General features: G+C 46.5%; 1 protein-coding gene across 10 annotated transcripts in view; it reads left to right on the forward strand.

The window, feature by feature from the left end:
* PTPN5 (protein tyrosine phosphatase non-receptor type 5) overlaps window positions 1–10656 on the forward strand; it is a 146155-nt gene extending 135499 nt beyond the window's left edge. For 9 of the 10 annotated variants that reach the window (XM_065594728.1, XM_065594723.1, XM_065594727.1 and 6 more), the window contains 2 exons: window positions 4991–5104; window positions 10025–10656. In XM_065594728.1, coding sequence (XP_065450800.1) covers window positions 4991–5104; window positions 10025–10118 — 208 coding nt within the window. In that variant the 3' untranslated portion in view covers window positions 10119–10656. The remainder of the gene's footprint in view (window positions 1–4990; window positions 5105–10024) is intronic. The other variant, XM_065594726.1, reaches the window with a different exon arrangement.
* Window positions 10657–17709: the final 7053 nt, after the last annotated feature.

Genomic DNA, 17709 nt, shown 5'->3' on the forward strand with positions numbered 1-17709 from the left:
AATGAGGCACAATCCTCCATGCAGGATCTCCCGTTTGATGGGAAAGCTCTGTTCGCGGAGGAAACAGATACAAGGCTGCATGGCATGAAGGACTCCTGCGCAACCCTCCAGACCCTGGGTCTCTATTTCCCCGCTCTGGCAAAACCTAAGTTTAAGCCACAGCAGACTCCAACCCTGGCTGCCCTCCCGAGGCCACCCATAGGAAGCAATGGGACTATAAGAGATGCCCTCACAGGCAGTCTCGGCCTGCCCCCCAGCCTGGACCCTCCAAGGGCAAGGAGGCAGGGAAAAGGCGATTTTGATGGGACGTTCGGGGGGCAATAAAGCTTTCCTTCTCCAATCGGTTGTGTGCTGTCCTTCCGGAATGCTCTCGGCTCACTTCGGACTGATGGGTCCTCAACACCATCTCCCGGGGTTACACCCTCCAGTTTACCTCCTCCCTGCCCAACCACCCCTCTGTCCCCATCACTCCTGGGGGACCCCTCGCACAAAGCTCTGCTCGAGCAGGAGGTGGGGTGGCTCCTAGGACTAGGAGCAATAGAGGCGGTGCCCGAGGAGTTCTTGGGCAAGGGGTACTATTCCTGTTATTTCCTTATCCCGAAGGCCAAAGGGGGTCTCAGGCCCATACTGGACCTACAGAGTCTGAACCAGCACATGGTGAAGCTCAAGTTACACATGGTCTCCCTGGCCTCCATCATTCCCTCCCTGGATCCCGCTAGTACGCTGCCCTCAATCTACAGGACGTGTACTTCCACATCCACATATTCAAGGGGCACAGGCACTTCCTCCATTTTGTGGTGGGACAAAATCATTACCAATTTACGGTCCTACCATTTGAGCTGTCCACTGCTTCCAGAGTGTTTACAAAATGCATGTTGGTGGTAGCGGCCTACCTCAGACGGTGGGGGGTACAGATATTTCCCTATCTGGACGATTGGCTTGTCAAGGGCAAATCCCGGTCGCAGGTGAGGGATCACGTGGCACTCCTCCTGTCCATGTGCACCACCTTGGGCCTACTGGTAAACAACACCAAGTCCACGTTAGTCCCGGTCCAACACATAGCATTTATCGGGGCGCTCCTGGACGCAGTGTCGGCCAGGGCCTCCCTCCCACCAGACAGGTTCGAGACTCTGAAAGGTCTCATCGACTCGGCCACAAGGGTCCCGGTAACAACAGCCAGGGTTTGCTTGCAGCTCTTGGGTCATATGTCGGCGTGCCCGTACGTGGTCCATCACGCCAGACTCAGGATGAGGCCCCTCCAGCTCTGGTTGGCCTCGAATTTCTCCCAGGCCACGGACAAGATGGACAAGGTCCTCATCGTGCCGGAAGCTGTGATTACCTCCATGCGATGGTGGTCCACCCCGAACAACATGCTCCAAGGGGTCCCGTTCAGGGACATGGCCCCATCGCTGGAGCTGGTGTCCGATGCATCAGACCTGGGTTGAGGGGCCCATGTGGGGAGCTTTCAGATCCAAGGGCTGTGGTCGGCTCAGACCTGACCCTACACATAAAAGTCAAAGAGCTCAGAGTGGTGCGGCTGGCGTGTATGGCCTTCTGCTTGCACCTGGAGGGCAAGGTAGTCAGGGTCCTCACGGACAACACGGCCTCGATGTTCTATATCAACTGGCAAGGTGGGGCCTACTCCTCTGCCATCTGCCTCGAAGCCCTCAGGCTGTGGAACTTCTGTATAGCCCACGACATTCACTTGAAGGCCTTCCACTTACCGGGTGCCCGCAGTGAGAGGGCGGATCGCTTGAGCAGGGACTTCTGGCAACACAAGTGGTCCCTCTACCTGGAAGTGGCCCACCGGCTCTTCCGAAGATGGGGAACTCCCCAAGTGGATCTATTCGCTACTCGGCAGAACTGGCGATGCCCCCAGTTCTGCTCCAGGTGGGGCTTGGGGAGGGGCACTATCTCTGATGCCTTTCTCCTGTCCTGGTCAGGCCGGCTTCTCTACGCCTTCCCCCGTTCCCTCTAATCAGCAGGGTCCTAGAGAAGATAAAGTTGGACAAGGCCCAAGTCCTCCTGATTGTCCCGGCGTGGCCCAGGCAGTATTGGTATGGGACCCTCATGGGCCTAGCAGTAGCTCCGCCATTGCTGCTCCACCCGGACCTGCTCTCACAGGACCAGGGCCGCCGCCTCCATCCCAACCTAGTGGCTCGTCACCTTACAGCGTGGCTGCTCAATGGTTAGGTAGTGAGGAAAGGACCTGCTCAGAGCAAGTTCAGCGCGTCCTCCTCGAAAGTAGACAGCCCTCGAGTCATCGTGCTTATTTGGTCCTGGTTTTCTAGGTGGGCAGCAGACCAGGGGGATTCCCCGGTGACCGCCCCGATCCAGCTTATCCTTGATTATCTCCTCCACCTGAGGGCCCAGGGCCTGGCGCCCTCGTCCGTCAAGGTGCACCCAGCAGCCATATCGGCCTTTGATCCGCCTGTGCAAGGACACACGGTGTTTTCCCATGCTATGATGGGCAGGTTCCTTAAGGGTCTAGACCCTCTTTTCTCGTATTCTAGACCCCCGGTTCCACAGTGGGACCTAAACCTGGTGTTGGCTCATCTCACAGGGCCCCCGTTTGAACCACTGGCCATGTGCTCCTGGTCTCACCTCTCGTGGAAGGTGGCCTTCCTGGTTGCTATCACGTCAGCCAGGCAAGTCTCGGAGCTCAGGGCCCTGACCTCTGAACCGCCGTACATGGTCTTTCATAAGGACAAGGTTCAGCTCCGCCCACACTCCGCGTTCCTCCCGAAGGTGGTCTCCGCCTAGCACATGGCTCAGGACATTTTTCTAGCGGTCCTCTACCCCAAGCCTCACGCATCCAGTGAGGAATGCCGCCTCCACACGTTCTACGTCCGGTGGGCTCTGGCTTTCTACCTCGAGCGGACTAAGCCGTTCAGAAAGTCCTCACAACTGTTTGTCGCCTCGGCTGAGCGCGCTAGGGACCAGCCGATTTCCACTCAGCAGCTTTCCAGGTGGATCACTTCGTACGTCCGTTCCTGTTATGAGCTGGTGGGTGTCCCCCCATCGCCTATTGTGAGTGCACACTCGACCCTGGCACAGGCCTCGTTGGCTGCCTTCATGGCCCACATCCCTATCCAGGACATTTGTAGGGCCACCACATGTCTGTCGGTTCACACATTCACCTCGCACTATGCGATCGTCTCCCAAACCAGGGATGACGCCGGGTTCGGCAGGGCTGTCCTCCGTCCTGGGAACTTGTGAAGACCTCCAACAGATATAGCTTGGAATCACCTATTGTGGAATATACATGAGCAATCACTCAAAGAAGAAAAAACAGTTACCTTTTCCGTAACTGGTGTTCTTTGAGATGTGTTGCTCATGTCTATTCCACATCCCACCCTCATTCCCCTCTGCCGGAGTTGTCTGGCAAGAAGGAACTGAGGGTGGGGGGAGCGCACAGCTCCCCTTATACCATGCCAGGCAGGCGCCACTCCAGGGGTGCTCTCCGCTATGGGTAATGCTAGGGGAAAAACTTCCGGCACTGGTGCATGTGGCAAGCGCGCACACCTATTGTGGAATAGACATGAGCAACACATCTCGAAGAACACCAGTTATGGAAAAGGTAACTGGTTTTTTGGTGTCTCTGTTATTTAGAGTATGTCTACACTGCAATAAAACACCCATGACTGGCCTGTGTCAGCCAACTCGGGCTCACAGGGACCAGGCTGTGGGGCTATAAATTGCTGTGTAGACGTTAGGGCTGAGGCTGGAGTCTGGGCTCTGGAGTCGTCCCCTCCCCGTCCCCCCCACTTGCAGGGCTAGGTTCTCTTGAAAAAATATGCTCATGGTTACAACATGATTTGCTGTGTCTGACTGTCCACTCCACACATTGCTTCTCAGGGGGGAGGGGGCGAAGTACCTACTCCCACTTTATTTTCTAATCTCTTTTGTACACAGAGGCCATCCCTGTTCCACCATGAGACATTCTCAGTTGACACCAAGTTTCTGTACTTGGCTTGCCCCATCAACAGTGAACCAACCAGCTCCTAGCTGGTGAGGGAAAGGGCGAGGTTCAGAGTCATGGCAGGCGTCTTTCAATCCCTGTTTCACTGAGGCCCTGCATCCCATTTTACATCAGACCCCTGCCGCAGTGGCATCGCTCCCAGCCACAATCAGATGCGCTGCTTCCCAACCAAACTGAGCGGTGGATCAACCACTGGCATATACCTCAAGCATTCTTCTCCTTCCATCCTCCCGTGTGCAAAATGAAGGACCGTGCTTGGGATTCAGACTCTGATCCCCTGTTTTGTAGTATGATGCACCAACATGAGGTCGTATCTCTTTTTCTTTATAATGTGCATCACTGAAATTCCTTTGCTGCTGAATACAGCCTTTTGGGGAGAGTACCTGTTATTTTTTTTCATAATCATGAAATATTAGCAACATCTAATACTTTGAAACATGTCAAGGGAGTGAAACTATCATCCATGAGATTTAAACAGACACCACCTTAGTGCTTAGAGGCTACAGTGATGGTGGATGGATTTAGGCCTATCTTGTACAGTACACCATTGAAGCTAACTAGAGCCATGCAAATCCTCCCTATGCTACCATGGAAAGGTAGCTGGGCCTACTGGCTAAAGCACTGAACTGTGACTTTGGAGACCTGGGTTCTTTTCCCAGCTTTGGCCTGCTGGGTGACCTTGGGCAAGTCATGTCCCCTCTCTGTAACTCAGTTTCCCCATTTTTAAAAGGGGGATAATGATACTGACCTCCTTTGTAAAATACTTTGACATCTACTGATGGAAAGTGCTGTATAAGAGCTGCTATTATTATTACTTAAGTCCCAGTGAAGCTAATGTCTTTAATTAGTGATTAGTAATGACTTTTCCATACACACGCCCCAGGAATTATGGGGGATTCTGTTTATTTCACACATTTGACAGCAGCCTCTGTACATTATAAATGAAATTTTAACATTTTTCTTTCTGGGTTATTTGCCTACACCCTCCCCCCCCTTTGTCCTCCCCAGTGCAGGGATTGGGAGGACTGGCTGCTTTATTGCCACCAGCATTTGTTGTAAACAGTTGAAGTACGAGGGGATAACTGACATACTGAGAACAACCTGCCAGTTACGGCTAGACAGGTAAGAGAATCTTCTTCCTTTCAAAAATAATAATAAAAAAATATTTCCACATGTTTGAGGGGGAAAAGAAACACGAGGAAAAAAAGATAAACCTCAGATTAGTGGGTAAAATTTTCAAAAGTACCTGAGCCTAAGTAGTGGCTATGAATCAAGTCCAATTGACTTTTAGTGCAACTTAGGCTTCTAAGTCACTTGGGCCTAGATCTCAAAGGTATTTAGGTGCCTAACTCCCAGTGAAATCAATGGGAGTTAGATGCCTAAACACCTTTGAAGAATGTGGGCCTTAGATACTATTGAGAATTTTAAATAGCACCTCTCATCTGTGCTATGAAATTAGCCTGTGTTACCAAAATTATCAAATCCCAGCAGCAGATGACAACCCCACAATGTTACAGTGGGGCCAGATCTTCAGCTGGCATAGCAGCCTTGATTTTAATGGAGTTACAGCTGATTTATTTTAATGGAACTACTGCCCACTTACACTGACTGAGGATCTGGCCCACAGTTATAGCTAAAAGAATAAGGCTGAGAGGCCCATTGCTCTCAGAATCACAGACAGGCACACAGCTGTGAGGAGGGAACACAAATGATGAAGAAAATGGACGTAGTCTAGCTGGAATTGCAAGCCTCAGTGGAAGAGCACTGCAGTATGGAAGCTGCCGATAGTGTAGGCTGGAGGATGTTGCTTTACGCACAGGCAAGAGATGTTTGCAGACATGCAAAAGGAGATGCAAAGCTCTCCACAATCAAAAGGTTTCTATATAAGGGTTTCTCATCATGCCAGCTGCATTTGATTTTGACTACAAAGTGGACGGACTTGAGTTTTGCACCAGAGAGATTATTTTTCTTCTCCCGTTGATTTGAAGTTCTGTCAAAACGTGTCTCCGTGCTCTCTCTAACGATAATAATAAATGGAGTGAGGGGGAAGAAATTTCATGAAAAATATACCAACGTTTTTAAAAAAATGAATGAAAAACACAACCCCACACTGAATCTTATTTCAGATGAGTAGTTCTGCTCAGAGGGAGGCAGAAAATGAAATGCTTTTCACCCTGCTGTGCTCTTGATAGGCAGAGACCTGCAGAGGTGCTGGTGGTTTGGCTGCTTCAATGGAGGTCAACCCAGACAATGAACGTTCACAGAAGAAAAAAGAAAACATTGAATAGAGTATTGGTTTGTCCTAGCACAGAGAGTCGCTGGATCTGAAATGCCCTCTACTGACTTCTGTCTGAGAATAATATGGGGATGCATTTCACAGCCAGATAGCCACAGAAATGAGAGTGAAGGGTGTCCAGACAAACAATGTGCTTGCTAGAAGAGGTTCATTTTTTAATACTAGCCTGTGGGGATGGGAGTTCAGAAGCAGAGGAGGGCACAACAGGGCCTAATACCTACTGCTTCATCAGAGGGGGAACAAGTTCAGGGGCCCTGCAGGAGCTCCTGATACATTAGGAAAAATCAGGCTGTGAGGTCTGCCTCTCCTCTGTCCTTATAGTCATTAGTGGGATGGGATAGGGAACAGCATTATGAATCACATGAGCAAGGTCTTGCTGCTTCCAGGGAATGGGGAAAGGGGCTAGCAGCCCCTTTGAAACCATCTATCCATGTGTCTGTCTGCTGCCACTGCCGCTCCCCTAGCCCCATGTCTCATTGTGGCCCCAGGAGCAGCACATGTAAGGAGGCAGCCATTGCAAAGGAGCATAGCAGATAGTGACTTCTTTGACCAATCACCATTGTACAAGGTTAGTAGGCAGAGAAAACAGGTTGAGCAGGGGTGGAAGAGCCTCCAGGGACATGGAGGTGTTGGGGGATGAGAGGTTGGAATGAACATTTTGAGCAAGGGATGAAAGTAGGAAAACACTACAAGACCTGCAGAGCAGTAGTGCTATGATGAGCGTTGGCACTAAGAATCCTCCTCTTGCTTGTGAACAGTAGGGAACATCTTCAGATAGTCCGTGCCATATCCAATGTCCAATATCTGGTTTGGGGAAGCTAATTTTACTAACATGAAATAACAGACACCAGCACCCAGAAGGGGAAACCTTTCTCAGGGTACGTCTACATTACCCGCCGGATCGGTGGGTAGTGATCGATCTATCGGGGATGGATTTATCACGTCTAGTGTAGACGCGATAAATCAATCCCCGATCGCTCTGCCGTTGACTCCGGAACTCCACCATGGCGAGAGGCGGAAGCGGAGTCAACAGGGGAGCGGCGGCCGTTAATCCCGTGCCGCGAGGACGCAAAGTAAGTGATTCTAAGTCGATCTAAGATACGTCGACTTCAGCTACACTATTCTCATAGCTGAAGTTGCGTATCTTAGATCAGGCCTCAGATCCATTCTGGAATCTGACATTATAAGGTAAATGTGATAAAAGAGTAGTGCAGTTGCCATCCTCCTGAACTTTTGACCTTTGCTATCTGCAAAAGAAGTGCTCTCTTTTGACATTTAGGGAGAAATCCTTTTGCCACAATAGCTGCAGAAGGCCCTAGATGGCGTTTCACTACACTGGTTGTTTGTCTGGAGAGAGACTGCATAGAACCCCTGGTGGGTAGGAGGCGATATACACCTCAGTGTGCTACTGCTAAGCACTGCTCCATGGAAGAACGAATACTTTGGGGTAATATCATCCGTGGATCTGTGACTACACAGCAGTCAGGGCCGGCTCCAGGCACCAGACGACCAAGCATGTGCTTGGGGCAGCACCTTGTAAGGGGCAGCCAATCTTGGGGTGGCGGGGCAGTGCACGGGGCTTTTTTAATTTGTTTGTTTTGTTTTGGTGGGGCGGCGCTCAGGGGGGTTGTTTTTATTTTTGGTTCAACGGGGCGGCGCTCGGGGGGGCTTGTTTTTGGTTCGGTGGGGCGGTGCTGGGGGGGGGCGGTGGTTTTTTTTTTGCTTGGGGCAGCAAAAAAGTTAGAGACGGCCCTGACAGCAGTAGTTCCTCTTAAAGCCAGTGGGGTGTTTTTAAGCTTGCTGTCAGGTTAGTGGGACAAAGATTCCTTCTCCCTAGGTCCCTTGCACAGGGCCTGTGTATTGGACTTTGTACAGGAGTCCAGCATTTGGTCCTAAAAATAGTCGATGTGGCAAAGTAAAGGCTGAGTGATGCTTCCTGCATCCCTTCAGCCAGTGTTCAGGGATGTTGGGTACCTTCTGTCAGTGAAAAAACTTGTATTTGAAAGGTCTCTGTGGCAAAGAAGGGTGAAAATGTAGATTGTCGAGTCTTTGCCAAAGCTTGGACAGTGAACTCATGATGGGGGGGGGGGGGGGGGGGGAGGAGGGAGGAGGGAGGAAGCAGCAGCATAGCAGAGAATGAGATAAAAGGAAAATCATTTCCTGTGGCCTGAAACTAGATGGCCACCCCACTGCTTCTGTTGCCACAACGTCAGGGTCCAACCTAGCTGTTAATGGAATTGCATGGGGAGTAATCACCGGATATGACTAACATTCCTTGTGTGTCACAGCCTGATGGAGATACATTTTCAGTGCTGTGTGCAGCAGAAATGCGGTGCACAGAAACACTCTGAAACAGATGAACAAAGATGCTGTTCTAAATAGAGCAGATTGACAAATAGGTATGCTCAGCTGGCTGTGGGGTTTATTTGAAGGGGTGCAGCGTGTTCTCCCCACCCCTGCCAGCTGGTGCAGGGGTTGTGGAGGGACACATGACACCACCATCTTCCTGCCAGCTTTGGAGCATCTGCCTCATGCAGTGATTGCACTCCTTGAGCTGCTTGAGCAGAGGAACTGGGATTGGGCCCAGCCACTACGCAGGGAGGTAAGGGAGGAGGCCACTTACGTACAGCCTGGCCCTATGATTACAATGGGTATATTTTTAAAACACTGGGCCAGTTTTGCTGAAGTTGAAGCAGATACATTTACCTCCCGGTGCCAGTGAGACCTTTTGTGTCACATGGGCAACTTGATGGGAACATCATCTGCTCTCCCGTAGGTCAAAAAGGAGCAGCTTTCACTAACCTCCTAGGGAACCCATTGCTGAAGGAATGTGCCAAATAAGCAGTTACCATGCTCCTTCCACCATGCTACTAGCTAAAATAATAATAACTTACTACATGATGCATGGAACAGCAAATCACATTTCTCTTCTTGCCTAGTTATATTATGGGTTCAGGTGAACTCAGTTTTCATTTCAGGTTTTCAGTTCACCTTTTGAAGCAGAACAGCAAAGTTAGACTGAAAGCTGAGTGAAGCCCAGATTTCTATGTTGAAAGTCCTTACGAATCAGAATGTGGGTGGCAGTCAGCTCAGAATATGAGCTGTTCTCTGTTGAAATGTCTTTGCCTAGTCTGAAATCCTACCGGCACTTCCTGGTTCACTGGAAGTATTCCAGAATGCATCATCCTATGACATCAGAGAGAGGGGGGGCGGGGAAATCTCATTTACTGCATGGGAGACAGTGAGGCCCAGTTGATAGGTCACTGGTTTGGGATTTAGGAGACCTGGCTTCTATTCCCAGCTCTGCCACTGACCTGCTGGGTGACATTGGACAAGTCCCTTAACTTGTTTCCCCTCGTGTCTGTCTTGTCTATTTAGATTGCAAGCTCTTTGGGGCAGGGACTGTCTGTCTATGTATTTATACAGTGCCTCGCATGACTCCTGTAACACATAATAAATGATGATATTGTCAATGAATTAGGGCCTCACTGAGAGAAAAGCAAAGGTAAAACTTATTTCTGTTCTGAATACCTCTCATTTCCTGGTTAGCAGAGGCATTTGGGGCCAGATCCAAACCCAGCACAGTCAGTGGCAGCTTTTCCATTGACTTAAGTCAGTGGGCTCTGGAATAGGCTCTTGGAGCATAAGTCCATTTCATTTTAGCTGTGCCATTCACCATTAAGTACACTGTTTACATGTAATACAAGGACTGTTTCCCTCCCCTTTTTTTCTGCTTTCCTTTTCAGGGGAGGAATGATCCAGACTTGTGAACAGTATCAATTTGTCCACCATGTCATGAGCTTGTATGAAAAACAGCTCTCTAGAGCAGCAGAAGAATAAGCATTCATGATATTCCTAGTGGTTAAAATTAAAACCAAGAGAACTCTTGACAGGAGTCAGCTATATTTTAGATCTGATAAGAGACACATGGTAACTTGGCAGTCTTTGTTGAAGATACATATATATATATATATATATATATATTTGTTTTACTTTGATATTGCTTTCTTTTATGCTCTTGTTTGCATCAACAATTAAGAGCTGAGATACTGCTTGTCTTAAACATGTGGCAGAACATAATCACCAAAAAAATGGCTTATTTATACTGTAAATAAGAATAGTAGCTTCATTTGTTACAAAATCAAAAAAAATTCACTAGCTGTCTTGAGTTTGCTATTTTTAAAAAATGATTTAATTGCTAATAGATCCAAATACAGTGTGGAACTCTTTGAAACTGTCATGCTGAAATATGTATCGTATGTTGACTAAGCTTGAAATTAACTTTTTGCCTTTTTCTGATTGTTTTTACATTTTAAACTACCGAATACTGTGTATATCATAAACCTTCTGAGCCTCTGCATTAAATGATTCAAATTGATTCATATTGAAATCATGTTTCACACCTCATGTTTGCTTGTGAAAAAAGAAAAATTCCACAAAATGTAGCAGAACCAAGGGGGGGGGGGGGACAAATTCATTGACATGAGGCAATTGCCACTTCTTTATCTCCGATATACTATGGAATCAAGAAGAGAATGGAAAAGTATGGTAGCTATTAGAGATGAGTCTGAACCAAACCCTGAATTCAAGCATCCCCCCAATATTTGTGAGCATTATGAAATCTTAACTTGGATCCAGATCTGAATTTGGCAAATAGCTACTCTCTTTATGAGCCAGACCAAAATCCATGATACAATTTCCCATGAAATTTGGGTTGTTTTAAACACAGATTCTGAATTTTGTGACTTGAGCTCTTCTTTAATGAATACATAGTAAAGGAGGTCACTCATGCACTGTGAAGTTAGGTTGAGATTTTCAAAGCTGTCTGAGGCCTGGTCTGCACCAGGAAGTTACGTTGATATAACTACGTTGCTCAGGGGTGTGAAAATTCCACACCCTTGAGTGACGCAGTTAAAACAACCTAAACCCCACCGTAGACAGCACTAGCTCAATGGGAGAATTCTCCCATGAACCTAGCTACTGCCTCTCAGAGGTGGAGTACCTGTGCCAATGGGAGAAGCTCTCCCTCTTCACTGAAGAGCTACCACTGTGACGCTGCAGTGTTTTATGTAAAGACAAGCCCTGAGAGAATGTCTCCGCTGCAGGACGTTTGGACATGCTAGATCAAAGGTAACTCGAGTAACAATAGCAGCGAAGCAGCAGCAATCACCTCCTGGTTGCAGTGTAAACATACCTTAATTGATTTGAGTGCCCAGTTCCCATTACAGTTTATGGGAAAAGGGCCTCCAAATCCTATAGGAAGTTTTGAAAAATCTCAGCCTTAATATGTTGGCCACTGTTTAGAGATTTGCCTTTGAAAATAAATTTAGACTGTCATTCTCTCTGGTTCCTAAAACCCCTGATCCATGCAGCAATGGTTCCCTTTAGGCAATAGAGCCTCTGCTGATCTTGGTTGTGTTCTAGGCCCCGATTCAGCAAAGGACTCCAAGCATGTGCATAGTTACATAAGTGCTTGAGCACTTTACTGAACATGGATGGACTTGAGTATGTGAGTTAAGTGCTTTGCTGAACTGGGGCCCTAGTGAACAATTAAAGATATCTGCAACTTTAAAAAAAAAAAACATTTCGAGGAAGTGCTGAAAATTCTGAGAATTCATGGCACTTGTTGATCAAGAAGGGATCAAACAGCATTCAGAATAATAAGGGCTTGAATCTGCTCCCACTGATGTTCTGCACAGGATCAGGCCTGAAGAGCTGTGCATACAACTTACTGTGTCACTGTGGGGAAAGCTTTCCCAAAAGTTCAATACATGTCTTCTGTTGGTTCAGTACCTGTGTTTACCTTGTATCCGTGCCTGTGTAAAAATCCTGTCAGGAGGGTTTGCATGAATGTGGCAAAATGTGTTATCTTTAAACCACTTGATTTTATTGCTGTATTTAAAATATTTCCTTCAGTGATACGCTAACCGAATGAACTGGCGTTTTTTTTTAAAATACTGCTGGTCGTCATTAAATAGAGCAATAAACTTAAGCATTTTGAGCATAACATGACTGTTAGTTTTATGTAAAACTTACCAGCTATCCTACTCCCCTTGCTACCAACTTTTTTATAAGGGTGACATTACCCCCCATCTAATGACCCTTTCTTAGAAACAAGCACCACTGATGGTCTGAATGGCATTGTAAGTGGAAACTGCTCCCTCCCCCCCAATAATGTTTTAAGATGTTTGGTGCCCTTCAGTGTCAAACCAAGTAAGTGAAGAAAACGACATGTTTTTGCACGATTTATGCCATGTGTCAAATAAAGAATATTTGTTGCTGAATGATAGTGATGTGGGTATGGGACAGTAGCTGAATCTAAACATTTGTCTCTTTTCTGAGAATTCCTAGTAGAGAATCATCCCACAGCAAACAAAGTAGGAATTACTGTAAATAGTGGTCCGTAAAATCTACACAGAGGCTTAGATGCTCAGCTGCTGTAAATCAGTGTAGCTCCATGGATGTCAACTTAAAGAAGACTAGCCTGCTGCTCACTCCCGTTTTGCATTAGTAGCATGCTCTGAGGAGCTCTTGAAAATGTACAGCCAGTTTCACCAGTGCATTCTCACGGCTTTGCTTCATTCATTGATACAAAGCAGCCATAAACCTGGCTTAACTGACTGGTTCAAATGGCTTTACAGCTGCTTTGCATCACCACAGGCAGAGCATTCTAGTTACTCACGCCCAAAATGTTCAAATGCCTTGTGAGATGTTATTTTGTTTTACTGACTTGGCACTAATCTGCCTATTTATTGCTTGGCTGTGCCATAATTAACATCATTCACATATTTCTCTCTCCGTTTATAGAGTTTAAGAACTGAAGGGACTATTAGATCATCTTGCCTCACCTCTTGTGACCTTATATGATCTTATATGTAGTTTTAGTAAGCATTTGAATATAGCAGAGGAAGGAGAGCTCCTGTATAGGGAAAGGTGTTTAGAATGGGCTGGATTACTTCTTTCCTGCTACTTAATAGGTTTAAATCTTTAGCTGCCCTGCTAAGGACTGGGGAACTAAGCTGATAGAGGGCCTTATTGGAGACTCTTTATCTAGTGAAAAAACACAGGCCTAGCACACTTTTACCTCCCCTCTCCACAAAGCTCAGCAGGTGATCTTATACCAGAGACCTCAGTTAGCATCTGTAGTGCAAAGTGTTTCCCATAGGACCACAACAAAGAGGATAGAGAATAAGACTGAGAATATATTATTGCCCTTATATAAATCAATGGTACACCCACATCTCGAATACTGCGTACAGATGTGGTCTCCTCATCTAAAAAAAGATATACTGGCATTAGAAAAGGTTCAGAAAAGGGCAACTAAAATGATTAAGGGTTTGGAACGGGTCCCATATGAGGAGAGATTAAAGAGGCTAGGACTCTTTAGCTTGGAAAAGAGGAGACTAAGGAGGGATATGACAGAGGTATATAAAATCATGAGTGATGTGGAGAAAGTGGATAAGGAAAAGTTATTTACTTATTCCCATAATACAAGAACTAGGGGTCACCAAATGAAATTAATAGGCAGCAGGTTTAAAGCAAATACAAGGAAGTTCTTCTTCATACAGCGCACAGTCAACTTGTGGAACTCCTTACCTGAGGAGGTTGTGAAGGCTAGGACTATAACAACATTTAAAAGAGAACTGGATAAATTCATGTTGGTTAAGTCCATTAATGGCTATTAGCCAGGATGGGTAAGGAATGGTGTCCCTAGCCTCTGTTTGTCAGAGGATGGAGATGGATGGCAGGAGAGAGATCACTTGATCATTGCCTGTTGGTCCACTCCCTCTGGGGCACCTGGCATAGGCCACTGTCGGTAGACAGGATACTGGGCTGGATGGACCTTTGGTCTGACCCGGTACGGCCGTTCTTATGTTCTTCTGTGTCCAGTGTGTGGTTTCATAACACAACAAAAATTATTTTTCTCAGCATAATCAGCTATAGTCTTTCTTCTGTCTTGTTATGTGAGCAGTTCCATGCCTCACCGTGTGAAACGTGCTGTGAATAGGGCACCACGACTGGTAGTGAGGAGGGATCTGTGTTGTGGTTGTCACTCTCTCATTGACTTGCTGTGTGACTTTGGGCAAACCAAACCTCTTGCTTCAGTCCCCCCAGCAGTAGAATGAGAATGATGATGCTTCCCATCCTTTAAGTTCTCATCCTTTGAGATCAACAGATGAAAAGTGCTATGTAAGACTAGGTATTCTCATTATTGTTGTTGTTATCTGAACACTGAGACTAAGTTTAACTCTTAAGCACATTCAGAATCAAGGTCTAAGTATTGTGTTTATTCTTATTCTGGCAAACTATTCGCAAAATACTCTTGTCAGTCACCTAAGAGCATTCTGAATTATGGCCAAGATTTTCAAAAGTAACTATGAACTTTGGGTGCCTTAATTTTTAGGTGCCCAGTTTGAGCATTTCCTGAAAATCAGGCCCTTTAGGATGTCTCAAGTTGGGCACCCAAAATCACTAGACGCTTTCGCAAATCTTGGCCATAGCTGGTGAATATACTGTGGTGAAGTGGCTCCAGTTATTTTGGGTTTTATTCCTACACCTCAGATGTTTATTTAGAGTAAAATGCTTGAGATTGAAGAGGTCAGAAAACAGCAGCTTTATCCAATTCAGTACCCTGCAGTTTCAGGTAGAGACAGGAGGGGGAGCAGAGGGACTTTGTAATTTGCACATGGACAGTCTTATGAGGTGCATGTCTGAATCTGGATTGGGTTGTAAGCCTGAGAACTGGGATTTCAGTGTTATGGCAGGTGACAATTTTATCAGGGAGAGATGTTAAACAGAAAATGAGAGGTTACATTTACAACTTCTTAATCATAACTGGGTCCTTTTCATTGGTGTTTTTAAGTGAAACTAATATTTTGTATTTTTGCTTGGAAAAAAAATTAAAGCATATTTTCTGTGAGGTTAAACTCTCTTCCCCACCCTGCCAAGCCTAAATATATGTGTGTAATTTCTGACATCTGTGATGGTAAATGCAAGTATATGGTAATAAAGGGCAGCTCAGGATTCCCAGAGAGAAAAATAGTTTCACGGCATTGAAGAGAGAATTAGAAATGCAAGTGAGTGAAAGTAACATTTGCAGCTGTACTTGTGAGGGCAAAGCATTCTAAGGGCTGACAGTCCTCATGCTTCAGTGTGCACGCTGATTGCCTTCTGAGGTCAGGAAGGGATTCTTCCCCTACTCCAGACAGTTGAATGCATCATACTGCTGTACAAGGTGGTGGTCACTTTCCTCACAGACTCCAGATACATTAGTACAATAGACTCCACATTCCAAATGGAATTCAGCAGCTGGGTGTGAAGTTCACTTCCATGTAGGTGGCCTACACAGGCCACATACGGTACATCTACACTGGAATAGAAGACCTGTAGCACAGTTGCAGCTGGCCCATGTCAACTGACTTGGGTTTGGGCTGCGGGGCTAAAAATTGTTATGTTGACATTTGGTCTTAGGCTGGAGCCTTGGCTCTGGACCCTCCCCAATCCCAGGGTCCCAGAGCTCAGGCTCCAGCCCAAGCCCAAACATCTAGATCGTAATTTTACAGCCCTGCAACCCAAGCCCTGCAAGCCAGAGTCAGCTGACCTGGGCCGGCCACAGGTGTTTAATGTCTGTGTAGACATACCCGTAAGGCCTACAAAGGCTACTTAGTATTATATCCATTTTCTTGATGGGGAAACTTGAGAAGCAAAGAGAGGTTAAGTGACTTATTCAGAGCTATGCAGCAAGTTAGTTTCAGTGCAGGCAGTATGGCTTATAGTATCTAAAAGAAAGCTACTATGTTGATGGACTGCTGTACAAAGCCCTAAGATAGAATGCCAGGATCCTGACTTCCAGTCCTTTGTTCTCTCCAACCATGTTGCTCAGGTGCTGCTTTTCTTTGTCTCATCTTGCTCAGGCTTCTCAGAATGCAAACAAGGAACCACACTGCGCCATTATTATTCTAAAATGTTCGTTGTCACCATTTTCTGGGAATCATTCCTGCCCTCTAGAGTGTGTCTTGCCAGTCCCCTTCGGATGTGATCAGCTTCCTCTACTTCCCCGTTAACTTCAGCGCATCTTTGAGTCCATGGACAGAGAATTCCTGTAGCAGCATGTGTCTTATTACAAAGATTTCTCCTTTGAGAAGCTGTAATGTTTCCCTGAGTCAAAGTGTTATTATTATGTCTGACTTGAGTTCCTCTGGTCCCAGTGGCAGCTGCAAGTCTTCTGCTTTCTTCTTATAAGGCAAAGGCTTTTTGCAGCAGTACTTCTCTCCGGGGATCAAAAGGAAAGACTCCTGCATGGCCCCTCCTGCTCTAATCCTTCTCCTTTGCATACTTAAATTGTGTGCCCCTGGACTGTGCATATGAAAATCGGTTGGAAGAATTGAGAAGAAGCTCTGGCATATTGGTAGATGTCCGTTGAGCAAAGGAAAGGATAGCTTAGTGGGGGTTCTGACATTGTAGGGTGACCAGATGTCCCGATTTTATAGGGACAGTCCAGATTTGGTTTTTTTTTTTTCTTATATAGGGACCTATTATCCCCCCATCCCGATTTTTTACACTTGCTATCTGGTCACCCTATTTTTTTACACTTGCTATCTGGTCACCCTATTACATTGCCCATATCAGAGGGAGAAGAAGGGGAGGGATTGTGTTCGAGTAGTTAGAGCAGAGGACTGGGAGTCAGGTGACTGGGGCTCTATTTCTAGATTTTATACAATGTTCCAGATTTTTCAAAGATAGGTAACTAAATATGCATTCAGGCACCTAATTAAGTAGCCTGAATTTTTAGGTATTGAGTGCCGAGTGCTCCTATTGGTTTACTCTTCTGCAGAATGGGGGAAATCATCCTTACCACAGCTCACATGGGTATGCTGGGGCTTAATTAATTAGATCTTTCCATGAGCTTTGCTCTGTCCTCTACAGACAAAGGACTGCTGCTATAGTGACTTAATGGGGCCTGCAGCTGTCATGAAAATAATTCAAGGAAAAAGCAGAGCTTTGCAGCCACAGCTATAATGCATACGGGAGGTGTCCCCAGGGGGTGGAGCATTTCACAATTTTAATTCTCATCCTGCCTTTAAATATGACCTGAAACTTTTTTTTAAAAAAAAGAGACAAATCTGCAATATTTTTCAGCTAACTATCCACGGGTGGTTGGTTGGTTTGCTTCAGGGTGTGATCACAGACCAGGGGATGGATCCTCATTGCCCTGTCTTTGCATACTTTGCACTCAGACAGCCATAAACCTGTCCTAACACAGTAGCTGAGAATTCCCCTTGCCTCCCAGGAGTGGTAAAGCTGGCTCTCCCCTCCCTGGCTGGTAGACTCCTCTGAATTCTGCCGGGACAACTCCCAGCGACCACCAGGATTAGTAGAATGGAAAAGTGGCTTAGAGCCACATTTGCCCCTGCTCTTGTCAGATGTTATG

Source organism: Chrysemys picta, chromosome 4, assembly GCF_011386835.1.
Source record: "Chrysemys picta bellii isolate R12L10 chromosome 4, ASM1138683v2, whole genome shotgun sequence".
In the NCBI taxonomy this organism is placed as follows: domain Eukaryota; kingdom Metazoa; phylum Chordata; order Testudines; family Emydidae; genus Chrysemys; species Chrysemys picta.